The sequence below is a fragment of the Heloderma suspectum genome, chromosome 3, assembly GCF_057233095.1.
Source record: "Heloderma suspectum isolate Gila_16-S chromosome 3, 16-S_ref, whole genome shotgun sequence".
Classification (NCBI taxonomy): Eukaryota; Metazoa; Chordata; class Lepidosauria; order Squamata; family Helodermatidae; genus Heloderma; species Heloderma suspectum.
The window spans coordinates 324889690-324912093 of NC_139460.1; the positions used below are offsets into that span (position 1 = coordinate 324889690).

The 22404-nt window shown below is 44.3% G+C and overlaps 1 protein-coding gene across 1 annotated transcript in view; it reads right to left on the reverse strand.

The window, feature by feature from the left end:
* PSMD1 (proteasome 26S subunit, non-ATPase 1) overlaps positions 1-22404 on the reverse strand; it is a 135235-nt gene that overhangs the window by 101672 nt on the left and 11159 nt on the right. The window contains exons 6-13 of the mRNA XM_084847736.1: positions 21842-21985; positions 20135-20361; positions 18708-18774; positions 12760-12888; positions 7417-7505; positions 6216-6294; positions 3286-3459; positions 333-444 (exon numbers count right to left, since the gene is read on the reverse strand). Of these exons, the coding sequence (XP_084703862.1) occupies positions 333-444; positions 3286-3459; positions 6216-6294; positions 7417-7505; positions 12760-12888; positions 18708-18774; positions 20135-20361; positions 21842-21985 (1021 nt within the window). The remainder of the gene's footprint in view (positions 1-332; positions 445-3285; positions 3460-6215; positions 6295-7416; positions 7506-12759; positions 12889-18707; positions 18775-20134; positions 20362-21841; positions 21986-22404) is intronic.

Consider the following 22404-nt stretch of genomic DNA (forward strand, 5'->3'; position numbering starts at 1 on the left):
CAGCTAATTGCATGAGGGATTGTAGCTAGCCCCAAATCCACCCTCCGCTGCCTGTACAAAGGCTTCTGCCTGTGCTCTTCTACTGCAGACTGCAGGTCAGGGCTCACATGACTGAATGTGGTTCCATTTAAAAATCCCCTCCAGAAGAAATTTAGTAAGCCAGGGAGAAGGATTCTAGGCTAGCCTTCTGCTAGACATGCTAGTTTTCTATGCTGAGAACAGTTTTTTCATGGAGAAGCATTCCATCATATCATCCCTCTCCTGCAGGTTTACCATGTCAGCAATGACAAGGCCATACACATGCACCAGCCATTTTAAATACAATAGCTTACCTGTCACTGCATCATCCTGGTACAAGTTTGTTTTCAGAAGATCATAGACATCCTGGCGAGCAGTCCCCATAGCGGCCAAGCCAAGTCCCAGGCTACCCCCATGTCGGACAATCTACAAGAAATTAAGAGAACTGTTTGTATTCTCCAAGAGCCTGTACTCAATTTATCAGGTGGGCTGGACAGAACGCAACCAGCTCTGGTAGCCAAACAGCTTGCCAAAACCCCACATTTTGCACTGCTGCTCATATTCCACAACGGAAATATTTTTCTAGCTGTTTAGAATTTATACAGTACTAGCTGATATACCTGGCGTTGCCCGGGATGTAATTTTGTCAGAGGCGCTATTTGTTAGGCATAGTAAGAAGCAGAGACATCACCTTGCCGACAAAGGTTCGTATAATCAAAGCTATGGTTTTCTCAGTAGTAATGTATGGCTGTGAGAGCTGGACTATAAGGAAGGCTGAGTGCCGAAGAATCGATGCTTTCGAACTGTGGTGCTGGAGAAGACTCTTACGAGTCCCCTGGACTGCAAGGAGGTCAAATCAGTCCATCCTAAAGGAAATCAACCTTGACTGCTCATTGGAAGGACAGATACTGAAGCTGAAGCTCAAATATTTTAGCCACCTAATGCGAAGAGAAAACTCCCTGGAAAAGACCCAGAGGCTGGGAAAGACTGAAGGCAAAAGGAGAAGAGGACAGCAGAGGATGAGATGGCTAGATAGCATCACCGATGCAATGAATATGAACTTGAGCACACTCTGGGAGAGAGCGGAGGACAGGAAGGCCTGGCGTGCTATGGTCCATGGGGTCACGAAGAGTCGGACACGACTTAACAACTGAACAACAACAATTATTTGTTAGAAGAACATTAAGGTAGGTTTACGCTTCTAGGAAAGGCCCCAAAAGAAAGGTGAAAAGTTGAATCCACCAGACTTGATTAAAAAAGCACAACAATTATAATGAGCAGATTGAATAAAAAACACTGCTACAAATGCAAGAGACTGAATCTGTAAGCACTACTACAGTATAAGCCACACTGAATCTCATACCACTATTAAAATGTTCAACAGAGGCTTCCTTGCTGGATATTGCAGGAACAGGGGAGAGAAACTAAATGCTCTCCACAGTTAGAAAAGAAAACATGAGTAAAGGAGAGGGAACAAACGGCAGCCAGCCAATCCAAGGTGAAGGAAGTCAGAGTGAATCGGAGAGAGACCAATAGAATGAAAGATGGCCAATAGGATGACTGGTAGCTGAAATCAAAAACCTGGCCTGTACCATGATTGAGAGGGTGTACTTGTTATTAAGGGAAAGTATAAACAAAGTAATAATGTGACCCAGTGACTCCTGTCATACACTCTGGCAAGTGAGAATGTGAAGTAAAAGGGGCAGGAACTCTAGGGCCCGAATTGCAGGCTCAGTGGCCCCTGCAGTGTGATTAGGCCTGTAGCAGCCATATCGGGGGTCAGACTAAGTAGCCTCATGCAGTCTCATGCTTCATGTTCTTGCTGAGCTCTTTCTCCCTTGAATATATTGTTGTAGGCTGACGAGACACAGGAGTCTCTTATCTTGTCAACAAAGGCTAAGGTCAGCATAGAGTTGTATATCATGTTCTCTGCTGTTCTCTTCTGTTCTCTGCTTATCATGGCTACCCTATAACCCATTTCTTGTATTATAAACAATGGTGCTAGGAGAAGAAATGTTGAGGACTGCAACCCCACACGGGAGGGAGAGGAGGAGCCATTTCATATGTGTCATAATGTCTATAAAAGCAATGTGTTAATGTGCCTCGGGGCTTTTGGCTCTTTGGAAGTGATTCCAGCCATAAAGCCCACGCGTTAAATAAAGAAACTCTTTTTCCTTCACTCCGTGGTCTCTCTGACTCTGAGTTCTGCAAAAGGCCCAGGACAGCTCCCCCTTATGCCCTGTCTTACAGATGGCCCTGCAGCCAGCCACCAACACACAAACCCCAAAATCTTCAATTCAGCTACACGTAAAACTCCGCTATTTTGCCCTTCATTTTGCAATTGCCTTCTCAATGCCCCCCAGTTCACTCTTTGAATAAAGCCCTAAGTCTCCACTCCACTGTGTCATCCCAGCCCCTCAGACAGGCGAGCACACACCACACCACATTTCACATTAGTGTTAATCACACACTACTTACTAACAGATATAACTGGCATTGAAAGGGGTAAAGATATTTAACACTAACTTGCTTGCTCACTGGATATTGCAGGAAGAGGAGCGAGAAACTAAATGCTCTGCACAATCAGAAAAGAAACCATGAGTAAAGGGGAGGGAACAAACGGCGGCCAGCCAATCCAAGGTGAAGGAAGTCAGAGTGAATGGGAGAGAGGCCAATAGAATGAAAGATGGCCAATAGGATGACTCATAGCTGAAATCAGAAACCTGGCCTGCACCATGATCGAGAGGGTGTACTTGTTAGTAACGGAAAGTATTAACAAAGTAAAAATGTAACCCGTCATACACTCTGGCAAGTGAGAATATGAAGTAAAAGGGGCAGCAACTGTAGGGCCCAAATGACAGGCTCAGTGGGCCCCTACAGTGTGATTACACCCAGGGCAGCTCCCCCTTATTCCCTGCGTTACAGATGGCCCTGCAGCCAGCCACAAACACACAAACCCACACACAATTTTTGACTTTTATATATATAGAAGATGTTCAGGACTTCATGTAAAACCGTATTTCCTTCCTTCACTGTGATGTAATTTTCAGCAGTTAAAAAAAGAAATTAAGAAGAATCTTCATGAGAAATATGAAGCCATATACATTTTGCCTTGGGACAATTTATTTATTTAGGGCATTTTCATCCCACCCTTCAATAAAATTCCTAGGCCAGCTAACACAACTGTGCACTCTGTCTGAGAAACCCAAAGACCATCCCACCACCTTAAGACACTCTCTGCCAGGCATCTTATGAGATAGTACATACATCATTGCTGGCATTCTTCAGCTGGTTCAGCAAGTAGTCTATGATGTCTCCACCATGATTGGCATGGATGAGTCCCAGGGCATAAAGTCCACCACCTTCCTGATAGGCTGACCCTGGGGATGTGTCTTTTGGCAGGTACGTTGCCATTAACTGAAGAGCTTCCTTCTCATGACCCTGGAAATTCATCACAAAGAAAGAATAGAGAACATATGAAGAGCTCACCTTCCCTCCTTGCAAATGGCCTTCAGCAAGGTGGTAAAATCTTCCAATTTAGGAAGGCATTTGGGTGCTGAATTGTTGCCTTATTGCATTTTTTAAACTCTCTATTTAAACTCTCTCTTTCAAATTTTACTGTATTGTATTCTGTTACTTTCTGCTGCTGCTTGAGTGTTTTATGGTTATGTTGTAAGGGTTGTTTTAAATTGTTAGTTTATTGTTTTATCTTGTTGTTAGCTGCCCTAAGCTCTCCAGAGGCAAGGTATGGTGTAAAGATAATAAAATAAATGAGAACCCTGCTGCATCAGACCTGCATCTTCCTTCCAATATGCCTCTAGGGTGCCCCACAAGCAGAGAAGAAAGGCAACAGTTCACCCACAACTCCTTCCAAGATACACTTCCTCTGAATAAGGAAGTTCCATTTAGCTAGCATGGATAATAGCCAGGAAAGATGACTCCTTCTCTTATGATTATGGCTAATCTCCTTTTAAAGCCATCGAAAGCAGTGACTATCACTATTTATTGTAGCAGCAAATTCCATAACAACTATGCATGAAGTATTTTCATTTGTCTGTTCTGAATCTATTGCCAAAAAAAAAAAATCTATCTGCTGCCTCTACACTGTTCACAATTGATAAATGCCACAGCCTCTTCTGTTTTAACCAAATTGTTCTGTGGCTCCAGTTGGACGTCCCTTTCCCCCACTTGAGAAGTTCGATGGATGCCACAGGGTAATTTACACCATCAATTCTAAATCCAGTTAAAATCTTGGAATGCAATAGCCCTGACAGATGTTTTATTTAGAATCAAAGAAAAATAAGCACAAATAGATACCATTCATTTGCTGCATAGCCCAAAGCTTTTTAACTTAATTTTGGTTTAGTGAGAGGGCTTAAGGCTGCAATTCTATACACACTTACGTGGGAGCAAGTCCCACTGGATTCAGCTAAACTTATTTCTGAGTAGACATGCATAGGATTGCACCACACATGACTTTCTGGGCTATAGTTAACCTACATCACCACATAAGATCCAGTATTGCCTGCAGACGTGATGGACAATTGGCAGGCCACAGTTCAAATTCAGACTTTCTGTCCTTGTTTTACAGAGGGCCAACCTAGCTAGAGTCTGCTTGCAGGCATGGGAAGGAGATCAGATTCTGGAAACTACTGCCTCCACAAAATATAGTTGTCTAACATGGACCTATAACAGGGTTGGTCCCTCCAGATGTTTTGGCCTACAACTCCCATGATCCCTCACTATTGGCTATGCTGGCAAGGGCTGATCTGGAGGGTCCCAGGTTAACCAGCCCTGACCTACATGGTATGGTCACAAGCATCTATCCTTGAAAAGGCAGATGAAAAACCGAACCAGCTGCAGTGTATGTAGAAAAGAATTGTACACAGAACGTACAGAACATTCTACACAGGCTTATGCACGCTAAACAGTGAAGCGAACTAGACAAGCACAAAATCATGCTGACCAGTTTAGATTAAATCAGCAAGTATTTTTTAATGCAGTTACATGTGCATTTATTTTGAGGCAGCAACTGGGTTGTGGCCAGTAGGTAAGTGCCTCTATGCCCTTTTGTAACTTTATGATTAGGAGAAAAATGCTATATTCTACCTCTGCTAATCAAAACACACTAGTTTCCAAATAATGCAAGTTAAACCAAACATTAACATTCTACTTTCTCTATCCCAGATTATCCAATTTTCCTTTTACTTTGCTGCTAATTTGAATATTTTGTTATTTTAAATTGTGTTCCGTATACAACGGGTTCATTTAACTGAAAATATAATTAAAAGGTTTTCTAAAAAAAAAAAAATCAAGACCTACTTCAAACATTATGGGTCGGATCCAGGCTCAGCTAGTTGAACTTAGTTCCCACTGAAAGCAGTGGGGCAAGTTAGTCAGTGATTTCACTGGGAACCAAGTCCAACTAACAGTCTGGATATATAAACCCTATGGTTTATATCAAATTAAGCCCACCCGTAACAGAACAGGTTCTATATTATAAATCATTTAATGAAATAGACATTTAACATTACTGTTCTCAAGATGTCAATCTTAATTTTAAAGTATTATCTGGCTTCTTCAATCTATAAAAAGAAGTCCAAAACATGCCTTGCTGTAAACACCATGGAGCAATCCATTTTTCCTACTCTCTACAGTAAACACATTAAAGCAAGATTTTCCCAGAATCACATGGACATAGTTGATTCGCTACAGGAATTTCGACCTATGTGCCAAAGACATCTATTAGGATAAACATGTCTTGAGCTCTCACGTTATGCAGTACACATGATATACACACCATCTACTTGCTAATTTTGTAACTGTGAAGAGACCGCCAAATGGTAACCTATTAGTTTGGAGCCAGCAAGACAAGGATGCATTCCACGCCTGCCTAGGAGCTGGGCCAGTGTGCACAGGAAGGCCTCCATACGTAGGAACATCGGAAGCTGCCTCATACTGAGTCAGACCATTGGCCCATCTAGCCCAGTACTGCCGACACTGGCTGGCAGCAGCTCTCCAGGGCTTCGGGCCGGATTGTTTCCTAGCCCTACCTGGACGAGCCGAGGATTGAACCTGGGACCTTTTGCATGCAAAGAGGGAGCCCTACCACCGAGCTACGGCCCCTCCCTTCCTAAAGGTAACATCTGCGGTGGTATATTATCAAACATACAATGCAACAAATACTTTGGCATTACCTTATGTATGACACCGAGGCTGGCCGTAGCGGTAAACTTTGCCCAATTGGTAGCCCTGGCAAGCCACTCCAAATTATCTCTGCAAATAGAAATGTTGGGAATTGAACACATCTCAGGGTCGGTCAAACCTTCATATTGAAGGAATAGTGAGTAAAATCCAATGCAAGTCCTACTTAACAGTCATGACTAACTTAAATGCCATTCATTTCAATGGGTCTACTCAAAGTAGGACTTATGTTGGATTTTACCCAGCGCGTTTAAATACCAGCACCTACTGAGGACAAAAAATCCCTGCCCTATTTCTTTTGCTAAAGCAACTTTGGCTTGGGTCTACTTGGACACAACATTAGTAATATCCACAACCAGGAACCTCCGAATTCCGAGCCTAACACTTTCACATATTCTGCACCAGGCTGGAGGAAAATTCTGAGAGCACCTTGGGCTGCAAGAAGATCGAACCAGTCCATGCTCCAGGAAATAAAGCCAGACTGCTCACTTGACGGAATGATATTAAAGGCAAACTGAAGTACTTTGGCCACATAATGAGAAGACAGGACACCCTGGAGAAGATGCTGAGGCTGGGGACAGTGGAAGGCCAAAGGAAGAGGGGCTGACCAAGGGCAAGATGGAGGGACGATAGTCTGGAGGTGCCAGAGCTGGGGGTGGCGACTGCCGGCAGGAAGCTCTGGCGCGGGCTGGTCCTTGAAGTCGCAAAGAGTCGGAAGTGACTGAGCGAATAAACAACAACAAGCACTGAATGATGCTCTTCAAAAATTAATCCCAAGCGGCTCATTTTCAATAAGTCTGCTTGACGTATATGAGGCAGTAGCAGTACACTTCTTTAAATCAATTTTCTGCCATACCCTAAAGGCTCAGAGAGAGTTACACAACATCCTTACAAAAGCTCGGAGACTGGGCAGGCTAAGTGGGAGGGACCTCCTGCTAGGGCCAGTGGTACTTCATGGCTCAGCAGGGCAGGGTTGGCATTAAGGGTAGGACTGGAGAAAGTAATGATGGAATTGGGGCCAGCGTCAAGTGTAGGCATGGTTGGGCACCTGCCAAGGGCCTCCCAGCACCAGCTCTCACTTCCAGATAGCTGAAGATGGCCCTCCATCAGCCAAGCTCCCACAACACATTACATCTCCACAGCTTTGATCCCCAACATCCGAAGGTTCACATGCTGCCCCACCAAGTGATTTACCTAAGGAACTGGTCGCTGGTTGTTCCACAATGCATAAAGGAGTTTGCTATAACAGTTGCTGTGTGACAGACAGAGTTCCGCACTGCGTCCTGGAGAGGCAAAAGAGCAGGAGTCACCATAAAGCAGTAGGGACGCAAGCAAGTAGAAACACCTCACTGGCAGCAAGAGATCTACAGGAAGAGGCACAGTGCTCTATATGAATGCTGAAAAGATCAAAAATGGTTATGGAAGAGGAAACAAAAGGTGATCAGGGTATAGGCAACACATCTCTAATTGTTTTTGGAAATTACATCCTCAGCATGTTTGTTTTCCTTTTGTCATTTCTGTTATCTGGCTGCAGCTCCCCTGTTTACACTTACTTGACCACATAATTTATGCTGTCAGTATTTCTTGCAATGTGCTGCTGGAAGCATATAGCTCATTTGAGCATGAAGAAATAATTTTTTTAGTGGAAAACTTTTTTTCAACAATAGAGAACAAGTCTCACGAAGAAAGATCAATGGAACCGGGCATATTTCGTATGGAGACAGATTAAAGGATAATACAGACCACCTTCTCCAACTTGGTGCTCAGCAGAAGTGGTGAAGCGCAACTCCCATAATCTCCAGACAGCATGGTCAGGTTGGGGATGTCTGATATGGGCAGTTTGCAAATGTATAAAATGGTGTCAGGGGAACCACAGGCCACCACATCTACCAACGATGAGACAACGGTCTTAAACTTCAGGGAGGCTGAAAATGAAGGGTGTCCTTTTTGCTAAGGCCAGGATCCAAAGACTGACTTCAGGTATGGCTATGACCCAACACAGTTATGGATGTTGTTTCTTTTGAACTGCACAGAGCCTCATACCACAAACAACTGTGAAAATGCCCACGTTTCTCAAGAGCTTTGTTGTACAGTATCTGGGAGGCAGAGCATAGTTAAACTATGGAGTTCGCTATCACAAGACATAGTGATGGGCACCAATTTCGATGGCTTTAAAAGGGGGCTAGACAAATTCTGGAGGAGAAGGCTATCAATGGCTGCTAGACAGCATGGCAATGTGCTACCTCCAGTATTGGAGGCAGTGTGCCTATGTACACCAGTTTATGGGAACATGAGTGGGAGGATATCACACTCACAGGATTTTCCACAGACAGCTGGTTTGCTACTGTGTGAACAGAATGCTGTACTAGGTGGACCCTTGGTCTGATCCAGCATAGCTCTTCTTATGTCCTTATAAACCCCAGTCCAAAGCATGCCCGTGATTTGGGGGGGGGGGTATTTTTGGGCACACAGAACTAGTTGCTTAAAAACATGCTACAGAATAATCTTCTTTAAAGGCTGACCCGGCATCTTTCAGAGGTCCTTCAATTTCAGGTTATCCTGAAGTGCAGGGACTGTACCAGATAACTCACTAGGATTTCTTCCAACTCTTTCACAGAATTCTGAATTCTCTCTGAACAGCAGGGAGCTTTGCAGTTACTTTTGTTGTTGTTGTTCAGTCGTTCAGTCGTGTCCGACTCTTCGTGACCCCATGGACTTCCATGTCTGGTTCTTACTGTTGCTTCTTGACCCTCGTACAGGTTTCTCAGGAGACAGGTAAGGTGGTCTGGTACTCCCATCACTTTAAGAATTTGCCAGGCCTTCCTGTCCTGCGTTCTCTCCCGGAGCGTGCTCAAGTTCATATTCATTGCATCGGTGATGCTATCTAGCCATCTCATCCTCTGCCGTCCCCTTCTCCTTTTGCCTTCAGTCTTTCCCAGCATCAGGGTCTTTTCCAGAGAGTTTTCTCTTCGCATTAGGTGGCCAAAATATTGGAGCTTCAGCTTCAGGATCTGTCCTTCCAATGAGCACTCAGGGTTGATTTCCTTTCGGATTGACTGATTTGACCTCCTTGCAGTCCAGGGGACTCGTAAGAGTCTTCTCCAGCACCACACTTCAAAAGCATCAATTCTTCGGTGCTCAGCCTTCCTTATAGTCCAGCTCTCACAGCCATACATTACTACTGGGAAAACCATAGCTTTGATTAGACGGACCTTTGTTGGCAAGGTGATGTCTCTGCTTCTTACTATACTGTCTAGGTTTGTCATAGCTTTCCTCCCAAGGAGCAAGCGTCTTTTAATTTCATGGCTACAGGCACCGTCTGCAGTGATCTTGGAGCCCAAGAAAGTAAAATCTGTCACTGCTTCCATTTCTTCCCCTTCTATATGCCAGGAAGTGATAGGGCCAGATGACATGATCTTCGTTTTTTTAATGTTGAGTTTCAAACCAGCTTTTGCACTCTCCTCTTTCACCCTCAACAAGAGGCTCTTGAGATCCTCTTCGCTTTCTGCCATTAGGGTGGTATCGTCTGCATATCGGAGGTTATTGATAATTCTCCCAGCAATCTTAATTCTGACCTGTGATTCATCCAACCCGGCATTTCTCATGATGTACTCTGCATATAAGTTAAATAAGCAGGGTGACAATATGCAGCCTTGTCATACTCCTTTCCCAATTTGGAACCAGTCGGTTGTTCCATGTCTGGTTCTTACTGTTGCTTCTTGACCCTCGTACAGGTTTCTCAGGAGACAGGTAAGGTGGTCTGGTACTCCCATCTCTTTCAGAATTTGCCACAGTTTGTTGTGATCCACACAATCAAAGGCTTTAGCGTAGTCAATGAAGCAGAAATAGACATTTTCCTGGAATTCTCTTGCTTTCTCCATGATGCAGTGAATGTTGGCGATTTGATCTCTAGTTCCTCTGCCTCTTCGAAACCCAGCTTGTACTTCCGGTAGTTCTCGGTTCGCATACTGCTAAAGCCTAGCTTGTAGGATTTTGAGCATCACCTTGCTGGCATGCGAAATGAGCGCAATTGTGCGGTAGTTTGAACACTCTTTGGCGTTGCCCTTCTTTGGAACTGGAATGTAAACTGACCTTTTCCAGTCTTGCGGCCATTGTTGAGTGTTCCAAATTTGTTGGCATATTGAATGAGGCACTTTAACAGCATCATCTTTTAGGATTTTAAATAGCTCAGCTGGAATACTGTCATCTCCGCTAGCTTTGTTGTTACTAATGCTTCCTAAGGCCCACTTGACTTCACTCTCGAGGATGTCCGGCTCAAGTTCAGTGTCCGCACTATCATGGCTATCAGGGACATTAAGATCTTTCCTGTACAGTTCTTCTGTGTATTCTTTCCACCTCTTCTTAATCTCATCTGCATCTGTTAGGTCCCTGCCTTCTTTGTCCTTTATCATGCCCGTCTTTGCACAAAACGTTCCCTTGAGTTCTCCGATTTTCTTGAAGAGATCTCTAGTCTTTCCCATTCTGTTGTTTTCCTCGATTTCTTTGCATTGTTCATTTAAGAAGGCCTTCTTGTCTCTCCTTGCTATACTCTGGAACTCTGCATTCAGTTGGATATATCTTCCCCTTTCTCCCTTGCTTTTCGCTTCCCTTCTTTCCTCAGCTACTTGTAAAGCCTCATCAGACAGCCACTTGGCTTTCTTGCATTTCTTTTTCTTTGGGATGGATTTCGTTGCTGCCTCCTGAACAATGTTACGGACCTCCGTCCATAGTTCCTCAGGCACTCTGTCTATCAGGTCTAATCCCTGAAATCTATTCCTCACCTCCACTGTATATTCATAAGGGATATGATTGAGGTCATACCTGAACGGTTTAGTGGTTTTCCCTACATTCTTCAATTTAAGCCGAAATTTTGCAACAAGAAGCTCATGATCTGAGCCACAGTCAGCTCCAGGACTTGTTTTCACTGACTGTATAGAGCTTCTCCATCTTCGGCTGCAAAGGACATAATGAATCTGATTTCGATATTGACCATCTGGTGATGTCCATGTGTAGAGTTGTCTCTTGTGCTGTTGGAAAAGAGTGTTTGCTATGATCAGTGTGTTCTCTTGGCAAAACTCTATTAGCTTTTGTCCTGCTTCATTTTGTACACCAAGGCCATGCCTGCCTGTTATCCCAGTGATTTTTTGACTTCCTACTTTAGCATTCCAATCCCCTATGATGAAGAGGGCATCTTTTTTTGGTGTTAGTTCTAGAAGGTGTTGTAGTTCTTCATAGAACCGATCAACCTCAGCTTCTTCGGCCTCAGTGGTTGGGGCATAGACTTGAATTACTGTGATGTTGAATGGTTTGCCTTGGATTCGTACTGAGATCATTCTATCATTTTTGAGATTGTACCCCAGTACTGCTTTTCCCACCCTTTTGTTGACTATGAGTGCTACTCCATTTCTTCTAAGGGATTCTTGCCCACAATAGTAGATATGATGGTCACCTGAATTAAATTCGCCCATGCCTGTCCATTTTAGTTCACTGATTCCCAAGATGTCAATGTTCAATCTTGCCATCTCATGTTTGACCACCTCCAGCTTACCTTGATTCATTGATCTGACATTCCAGGTTCCTAAACCATATTGTTCTTTACAGCATTGGATTTTCTTTTCACCACCAGACACATCCACAGCTGAGTGTCCTTTCGGCTTTGGCCCCGCCGCTTCACTCTTTCTGGCGCTACTTGGAAATACCCTCTGCTCTTCCCCAGCAGTATATTGGACACCTTCCGACCTGAGGGGCTCATCTTCCGGCGTCATCTCTTTTAGCCTTGTGATACGTTCCATGGGGTTTTCTTGGCAAGAATACTGGAGTAGGTTGCCATTTCCTTCTCCAGTGGACCACATTTTGTCAGAACTCTCTGCCATGACCTGTCCGTCTTGGGTGGCCCTGCACGACATAGCTTATGGCTTCACTGAGTTACGCAAGCCCCTTCGCCACAACAAGGCAGTGATCCATGAAGGGGTTGCAATTACTAGATTTGTCCTAAACCTGCAGGATACTAAGGACAGTAACTACAGATGATACTGTATCACAGCGATCAGCAATTGGAAAGCCTAGGACCAAATCTGGGCTGCTGAGTACTGCCTGTCCTCCCTGCTGCTAACAAGAAAGCCAAAGATGAGAAAGGTATGTGAAATGAGAGACACTGACAATGTCAGCAAACTAGCAGGGAGTGGGAGAGAGGCCTTGGCTCTTCTTCCGACTCCTTCTTCCCAAAGCAGTCCTCCAAGAATTCTAGTTGCTGATCAGTGTCTTTTTAATTTGCGAGACTATTCTTTTTAGGGTAGATTGCCTTTGGACTTCCATTATGCTTATCATCTTTGGCTCGGTAAATTCTTTGGTTTAGAAAGAAGCTACATTCAACATGTGTCACTGGAAAAGACAGAACGCTTCAAAGGAAGAATCCTCCAAAATACAACCCTGATAATCTACAAACACTTCATAATGTGTCATTCAGCCTTGAGGCAAACATCAAAAATCTCCCAACAAAACTTGAAGAAGTAGGGGAGGAATCAGATCAGGCCTTACCTTTGTGTTTTTTAGAATCATGAGGTCTGTGTTGTTGTTTCGTATTAAGAACTGCAGGTGTAATTCAATAGCCATTTCGCCACTTAAAATTTTTATCATTTTGGGGATCTGGTCTTTTGATTCAGGGTTCTTCATACATACACATGAAGAGAAAGACAAAAAAGATGAACGATGATCAAGATCTGCACAATTGTCTCAACAATCTCAGTTGTCTCTAACCCATTGTAACACATGCCAGGTAAGCAAGAATATTTATACCAATATCTATGAGATATAGGGGTGAACCTTCAGTGTTTCATCCTCAAAAGCATTTTATTGTAAGTCACGCTGGGTATTTTGTGCAGAAAGGTGATGAAAGTATTTATTAGAGAAGTAGACCAGAAGTAGGGAGCTGATCTCCTCAGCACAGATATTGCATATAGACCATGTTCAAAGATCAACCTGCTAGGGGGATGGGAACTCACCAATTTCTTGTTTTGGACACAAAAGACATATATTTCCCCAATTATATTATTTTTTTTTTTTTACTGATGATCACTAATTATTCAGAGCAGGTTAAGACTTGCACTGGCCAATCCTGGGCATCTTCATATAATCTGAAATAAAGCTTTTCTCATCTCTTCCACCCACCCGTTGAGGAGACATAGAACACCGCATGGAAGACAGCTTGAAAATTTGGACAATATGGACTTCCGGTAGGAGCCATGTCGCCCTGGCAAGCGTCCTGCGGAGGCTCCACAGGTCGCCTCCTCAAACAGCTTTTAAAAGGTTGAAAAACCTTTTCATCTTCCCCTGGAATTAAAAGGGGAAGCTAGAGTACCATGGAAGAACAACTCCTTTTGCGGAGCAGCAGAAGAGCTGGACTCTAAGGTCAGTTTTCTGGAGCGTCTCCTCAAAGCTGTTTTGAAACTCCTATGTAATTAGGAGACTTCAGGGCTGATGAGTTCCAAAAGTATTTATGGATTAAAAATACCAATATCTGAGGACCTGCAAAATCTGTTGAAGTGACTATTGGTTTGTAATTATACTTCCTTGCTTTCTTTACAGAAGAGGAAGATGGCAACATCAAGGGGAAGGAAAAAACCACGGGACCACCGCCAACTCCCCCAACCCCTCCCTTGGCAAAGGTTTCTAGAGATGCTGGAGATGTACAGGAATTGCTGGCTCTGATAAAAACTTTGTCTTCTCAATTAACAGAACAGGCTAAGAGGCTGGATACAATCCAAGATTCTATTACTAACCTTCAAGGGGCTGTGGATTTAATTAATAGTTCTTTGCAAAAGATGGAATTGAAGGTTAATGCTCTCCAAGACCAGGTGTCTGCGCAAGAGACCGCTATGCATGCCTCCCATAATATCCTGTCTGTGAGAATTTCCCAACTGGAGGCATATACTCATACAGCGAATCTGTGTATCATTGGTATCAAAGATCTGCCTGCTGATATAAGTCTGTTTAAATTCTTGGATAAATTGCTGCATGAGCTACTCGCTTTGCCATCTGATTATTTACTTGATATTGAGCATGCATGCCATGTTCCAGATCCAGTTTGTGGCACCAAAGGGGCTGCCTATACTGTTATAGTTCAATTTGCAAGAGTTTCCACAAAAAATCATATTTTGCGCTTGGCAAGGGAAGTGGGAGAACTTTTGGGGGGGCCAAGATGAGACAAAGTTATGTTATTTCCGGATTACACTAAAGAAATCGCTGACAAAAGAAGGCAATTCACCAAGGTGAGAAATTAGGCAAGACAAATGAATCTGCAGTATCATATAAAATATCCTGCTATATTTTGCACTCTTTTTGAAGGTCAGATGAAAATGTTTTTAAATCATGAAATGGCAGAGGCTTGGCTAGCTGGCGTTCAAAGTAAGGCACAGGAGACATTTTCCCCAACCTCATGAGCTGAGAACGTTTCAATTATTATTCTTTTTCGGATTTATTTGGGTTATAAGGTCTGGGCAGTACGCCAGTCCAGAGGATTGTTTACATATATCCTCTTTTTCTCTCTCCCTCTTTTTTCTTACTTCCTCTTTTTTTACATTAGACATGATATACTGTATAATAAAATTCCTGTTTGCGTGTGTATAGATATGTATACATTCATATATAGATTTAGAAATGACACTATCTAAAATATAGATAGCATAAAGTTATCATTATTACTTATTTTTTTAATTTCCTTCCTTTTTATTATTATTACTATCATTATTATGAGACTTTGATTAGTAATATTTTTGGCTGGTTAAATTGTTAAGCTTTACTATTATATGTTAACTGAAGGGCAATATATGGTTATTGGAAATGAATTGTAGGCTTGCTCCCTTGCTATAAGACTGAAGATATGATATTGAAATGTAAGGTTGATTATCTATGCTGTACTGAAATGTAATATTGGCAATGTTATGGGTATAACTTTTAAGTAGAATGATACTTGAAATCTGTGTGTAATGGAGTTTAAATTTAATCCTTTTAAGTAATTTTTATATTTTTTCTTTTTCTTTCTTGCTTTCTTCTTCTGTTCTTTTTTTTTTTCGCTATTGCTGTGTCCTCCTAAGAATACCGTATTGTTGGAAACTGTAGATAATGACTAGGTTGTTGGTACTGTTTATTTCATTTATAAAGATAAAAAATAGAATAAAAAGTATTTTTAAAAAAAGGGGGGGGGAAATTTGGACAATATGGAAATACAGAGGAAAAGGAGGCATGAAGCATTTGTGCTCTCCACTCCACCATCACATCTGGAACCAAAAGGAAGGCAAAGCAACACATTGCTTGGGTAGCCATCAAGGCAAGGACACAATCGCTCAGGAAAGCAAAAGTTATTAATTCAGCAAAGAAAGGGGCCCACCATGGAAAATGCTGCACACACATTAAATGAAAACCACCTCCTATGCAACGCCCAGCACATTGGAGGCGGCAACGGACATGGGTCTTTTCAAAATCAAGACACACACTGGATAATTACCTATATATTCTATATCACACTGAGAATGCATCTATCCTTCATGATAAGCAAGCAAGAAAGCTGGTCATAAGCCCAGGAACAGCCTTCTTCAAACTGGTGCCCCTCAATGGTTTCCACTACAACTCCCAGCATTCCTGACAATTGACCATGCTGACCATAGCTGATGGGATCATAGAATCATAGAATAGTAGGGTTGGAAGGGGCCTATGAGACCATGGAGCCTAACCCCCTGCTCAATGCAGGAATCCAAGTCAGAGCACCCATGACAAGTGGCTGTCCAGCTTCATCTTGACTGCCACCAGTGTGGGAGAGTCCACCACCTCCCTAGGTCACTGGTTCCATAGTCATATTGCTCTAACAGTCAGGAAGTTTTTCTTGATGTTCAGCCAGAATCTGGCTTCCTGTAACTCAAGCCCATTATTCCGTGTTCTGCATTCCAGGAGATGAAGTCCAAAACACCAGGAGAGCACCATGCTGGGGAGGCTGCCCAAGCGTTTCCACTTCTAGAAGGCAAGATGGCTTTGGAAGATCCTGCCCATAAGAGTGAAACTCCACCATTCTCAAGCTGTATGGACAGGAGTCCTAAACCAAGGTGCGATTCACATGCAATCATAACCCAGAATATTGTAAAATCCTGTGTTTTCGTGAACAAGGCAACATGTTGCTGCAGTGGGAATGGTTCAACAAGCCCCAGACCTTCCATCCGTGGTTTGGTTAGTGTTACATGCAAACCGGGAACTCTGGCTGGTCTCTTCCCTGAGAAGCCAGTCATAAATTAACAAGCCCTGCTGTGTTTTGCCCAGGGATCCACAACCTACCCCCTCCCCAAGGGCCACACTGGCTACCCTGGCTACAGGGCCTAGGAGCCGCACATGCTGGGTTGGGGAAGGCAGTTTCTTTGGGAGTGGTGGTGGGAGCCCCCAGTCCCCAACAGGCATCACTGCTTCCGTGCCACTAACGGCAACATAGAAGCAGTGATGCCAGCTGCTTCAGTGTTGCTGGAGGGAGGCTTTAGCTTCCTTCCCCTCTTGGCACCCCTGACAGGCATCACTGCGTTCGTGCTGCTAATAGCAGTTTGGAATCAGCGAGGCTGGCAGCTTCAGGGTCACTAGGGGGAGGAGGAGGCTTTAGCCACTCCTGCTGCAAGCGTGGGCCAGCCTGCTACCTCATTCATGGTACCCCAGACTTTAAAAAAATTCTGCATGGCAAAATGCCTCTGGGTGATGGTGGCAGCTAGCAGTGCTGAGAGCTGCTACAGTTCACAGAAAGCCCCCTCCTGGCCTATTCTCAGAGCCACTGTCCACCCAGTGCCATCTGGCAACAGCTGGCTTTTTCTAGCAGCAGCAGAGAGGAACAAGGAAGGTGCAGCAAAAGAAGCAACTTTCTGGTTCCGCTCTGCTGCTAGAAGGTGGATACCACTGGAGGGAGAATGAGCAGGCCAACAGGAGCAGCACTAAGTGCATGCTAGAAGGGAACTCTGAAGGCTGGCTAAAACAGCTACCAGATCCATCTGCTGCTACAGTCATCCAGATGCTTCTCCCCACATGGAAGCTCTATGTAGGGTTCCTGTCTGAACCAAGTCAAGATCTCTTCCATTTATTATAATAAATGGTGAAGTTGTTGTAAGGGAGCCAGAAGCCTAGTTTTCAAAACTCCAGGGGCTCCCTCGATATGCAGCTGTGCTAAGTGGCCTTGTTTCCCATGTCTTTCAACCACAGCCAGCCCCCATAATGCCATGCCAGTGTGGATCCCTTCCCTACAGCAGGGAAAGTATGTCTTTGTAGGAGCATTCCATCTAAGAGAGACTCATAAACCACAGTCAGGTTATCCATTAAGCTAATCCGCTCTCAATTCTCTCTTTTCAGTTTGCATTCCAGGCTAGCGGGTGGGAGAGATTAAGTTCAGGAATGCTCTGGGCTTCAGGGATAATTTCTGCATGCTTTCATCCTAGCAGGGCTAATTTTTCCACCAAGGAAATAATTCAAGACACCCTTCCCCTCCAGGCACTAGTCAAACAGATCTGGTACTGCATGGAATTACCCCCCACCCAGCCACCCTGCCCCACTACACACTTGAGCTTAGCTAGAACCCCTCCACCCACAACTTGCATCAGCCTGAAGATGGATTTTCTTGCAACATCCCCTCTTCATCAAAGCCTTTAATGGTTTTTTTTTTTTTTACCATTCACACTATGTGCCTGGCCCAGCAGTTGGTCTGGAAACACTAGTGCTGTAGCCCGATTGAAGCCAAGTAAGTGCAGGCTGGATCACTGCCTGTGTGGGAGACCACAGGGGAGTTTGCGTTTTCTAACAAGAAGAGCAAGATATGTGAAGCTATGCTTAGTATGCAGATTTCTTTTTTTACCTTACTCTATTCACTGCTTTCTCCACCAGGCCTCACAAGCTGCTGAAAAGTGTGACTTCCGCAATTTAAATGTTTACAAGTGCAATCAGTGGCTAAATAAGGCATTATTTTGTTTCCTGCTTTCAGGGGCAAACCTTATAAAACACTCTAATGGCCTGAACAGTAAGACAGCAATAAATCTTTACACAAGTGTCATAAGCTAGCTCTGCTATTTTCTTGAACGAAAAAAATACTATATTAAGCAAAGTGTTCACGCCCCAAAAGATATGGAATTAGTAGCTCTCTCACCTCAGAAAAGTTGCTGCTAGCCTAGAGTGATCTGTGGCCCAGATCCTGAAGGCAGTAAATCCACAGTAGCCCAGTGTCAAGCTAATTCAGATTACAGCCTGGGCCAGCTTTCCCCAGCTTCGTGCCCTCCAGAAATATTGGACAACAACCTCCATCACCCCCAGTCAATATAGGAGTAGTAGTCCAACACATCTGGAAGGCACCTGGTTGGGGAAGGTTGGTCTCTGATCATGTGCTGTATGTAGTGCTCCAAAGCGTTTCAAGGCTGTAATGAGCCAAGGTATGTGCTAACTGTGTGTTCAACAGAGAAGTTTTACACAGAGTTACTTACAGTTTGGGCAGACTTCAATGCAGCAACTGGACTAGTGGCCTTTTCTTCCATGGTATCCATGGTATCACTGAAAAATAAATACAGTCTAACTTGCATCACTGCATATGTCAAAGCTCTATCCAGGCAGCATTTAAGAGATGAACATCTCATAGGCCTAACTCCACTGGCAAGAAATCTGCTGTAGAAAAACACAGTTCTACCAATGAGTGTTCCCAAATATCAAGTTACCCAGAGGCAATGACAATCTACAAATACCCCTAAAGCAGGAATGCACAATCTTTTCAGCTTCAAGGGTCACATCTGGTGTTGGCACATACCACGCACACACATGTACACACACACCATACACTCTCTCACACACGTATATACATCTGCACAAACACACTCACATATGTAACTTAACAATTTACTTGCTATTATTTGTTTGACAATTGGCGATCATTGCTTTTTCAGTTGGTCTCCTTCCGCCTCCACCACATCTCCCAATTAGGCACTTAACATCATTGATTTGTACAACTGACTCCCTTTTCTTTTTTTGCAAAAAGTACGCTCCTCCCTGCCTCCTGGTGGCGGTAGCAGCAACAGAAGCAGTCGCAGCCACAGAGAGGACAAAGAGCCACACAGCCCTCTGTGAGCGGCTTCTAGGAGATGATCTGGTAGCTGGTAACAGAGGGGTCTGTGGTTCCTACCCTCTGAATGTGGCTCCTAGAGCAGCCTCACAGAAGTGGGAAGACACTGTTATGGGAAAAGAGAGGAGCTGGGAAGTGAGCTGGGGTAAGAGAGAATGGCATCATAGGTGGCAGCAGCAGGGCAAAGTATGGAAATCAGTAGTGGTAGCGGGGGGGCGGGATTGGGGATGGAGTGGCAATGGCACTGCAGCAGCCTCAGAGGCACTAGCTTTTCGGCACTGCGCACCCCTGCCCTAAAGGCATCTTCACCCTCAAGGCCATACATCTAATGGTTCCAGCAAAGAGTACAACCAAAGCCAGCCCCCCTGTTGCATTCTCCAAGAGCATATGCACACTACAGATTTAAACTGATTTAATGGTCACTCTTTTGTGGAGAGGAAAATGGATCCAAGCCATGACACTGAAACAGATAACAGTTTTGTGGTGTGGTAAATGCCCCAAGTGTCAATTTGTGTTTACATACACCCAAAAGAGAGAAAATGAACCGAGTAGATCCACTTGCTCCTCCCGTCTGCAGTGCTTCAAGCTAAGCAGATTTCCTGAACCAAAAACCCAGCCAAACCTGCACCCTGTGATCTGGTATGCCCCAAGGCTGGCTCTTCCGTACAACACACAGAGGCAAAGGCCCATTCCTATGAACAGTGCAGGGCCATGCAAGCTGCACCTCAGCATTTTGCAGCATTTCTATCTCAAGCCACAGGAAGCCCAACCAGACGTTTCTTAAACTGGTTGCCTTACCCTTCTTTCTCGGACCCAGAAACAGTGCCTGTGTTGGTTGACCCAGGCACAGAAGCAATAGGGGTGCCAACCGTGCGGAGGTTCTGAATCACAGAAGAGAGGAACTGCTGGCTGGCACTTTCGTACAAGTCAAAACAAATCTGGTAAGCCATGAGAAGGTTGTCCTCCTTCACCAACTTCTCCAAGATGTCACTGACGGCCTGTGGGTCGTCCAAGAAAATGAGGCACTACAGGAGGGAGAACAAAGGTCAAGTCAGAGGGTATCTCAGGATGGAAGGGTGAGCAACGTAAGGCCATGCCAATGATTTCCTTGCTCCTTCCTGCATAATGGTTCCTAGAAACAGTTATCTGAACTAAAAGAAAATCCTCCACATTCTGCATACCTCAGTGATAATGCTAAAGACAACATATCTGTCAATCATATTTGAACCCTGCTGTTCTTCCAAAGAGCACAGGGCAGTGTAAATGGGGGCTTGCCCATTTTTATCTTTACAAGGTTAGTGCGTGAGCCAGAGAGAGGGAATGGCTCAACATCACCCAGCAAGGTTTGAGGCTGAGCAGAAATCTGAATCCAAGTCTCAGTCCTACCCCCTGTACCACTCTCTTCTCTTAAGCTCCTACTCATTAAAGAGCGCAGAAAAGAAACACCCCCCAAAGCTATCAAAGCTGCCCTTATCAAAATGGTTAGGTGTGTTCATAAAGCACACAGTGAGTGCACGACCCAGCCAGGTCACTTCAAGCTCTTGTTCCTACTTCCTTTTGAAACATAGGTTCAAAGACAGAGAAGAAGAATTTTAGCAAGTGCTAAGATATATCCCGGTTATTTACCAAGGTGGTGCCACCACAATGGTTGCAATAACCTTTTTTTCCCAAATGGGCGACGTACTCATGTCACAATAAGCAAGAATGTAAAGCGTGTTCCTCGATTACATCCACTTGACTCCTCTTGCCAGCCGCAGTGGCTAAACAAGTCAGGACACTCTGGCCGTGGCATATTTAGCACAGGGATGGGGAGCCTCAGACCTGGGGGTTAAATTCAACCTCCTGGGGTCCCAATCCAGCCCCTTGAGGTTCCCCAAATGGCCACGCCCCCTTCACCTGGCCCCACCCTCTTTCCCCTCTCCATGGGCAATTTGGTAGTTTCCTGGCTTTTGTACAGTTTCTTGCCCATTTTAAAAGGTCGAAATGCCTCTCCTAAGGCTTCATTTCTAAGGCTTTAACCTTCAATAGGCTGGTATTTTTTGTATCTTTTCCCTCTGGCCTGGCCCCTTTGCCTTCAGCCCCGCCCACCACTAGAATGCAGCCCCCAAGAACTTCTCTGAAATTGAATTTGGCCCTGGAGTCGAAAGAGGTTCCCTAACCCTGGTTTAATGTGATGTCCAAACAGGGAACTCTCGTTGCTCTCCTAAGAAGGCAGAGTTATAAGCCAAGAACAAAAAGTGGCCAGCAGAAGGAGCCAAGTGGGAGCAATTGAGCAGCATGCACCAGTGGGCTAGCTCACTCACAATCAGCCAGAATTATGTAGAATGCGGTGAGGGTCTCTATTTTTGTGTTACGTTTTATCCCACCCTTCCTCCAAGGGGCTGAGGGCAGTACACAGGCCATCAGCTGGCTGGCACTATTCCTAGCACACCCTCCCTTCCCACCACTCTCAAGTGTGACTGGCAGCTAGAGTACAGCCAGATGTACAAACTCCCACCACGTTACCTGGCACACGTTGATGAAGTCGGGTTTTTCTAAGTTCATGTATATTTTAACCAGAACTCTCAGAACTTGGTTGCGAAATTGCTTATTTTGCATCAAAGACATGCAGAGTTTTAAACTGTAGGCCAGCATTCCAGGAACATCGTTCTAAACACAAATAAAATAAGCAGTTTTAAATTATTTTTCCCCAGTCCAATTTTTCCCCAGTCCAAGTGTTCAATTATGTACTCATGTGTAACAGTCCAAGAATATTGGCTTCAGTGATAACAGCTATAGGAAAATACAAGTGTAATCAAAATTACTTATATTTGTACTCATTCTATATATGGGGGAAGTATTTTGAGGAGTGATGTAGCATAGTGTCCAAGAGCTATGAGCCAAGAAGTCTGCTGTTCGAGTTTTATTTCAGCCAAAAACTCAATAGGTGACCTTAGGCACAACACTTCTAACGCCACCCCACCCACCTAATCTGCAATATGAACGCTACTCTGACCGCCACCCTTACCGTGGCGAATGGTCCATCACCCTCAGTTTTATTATTTATTAGCAATATTTCTGTACCGCTT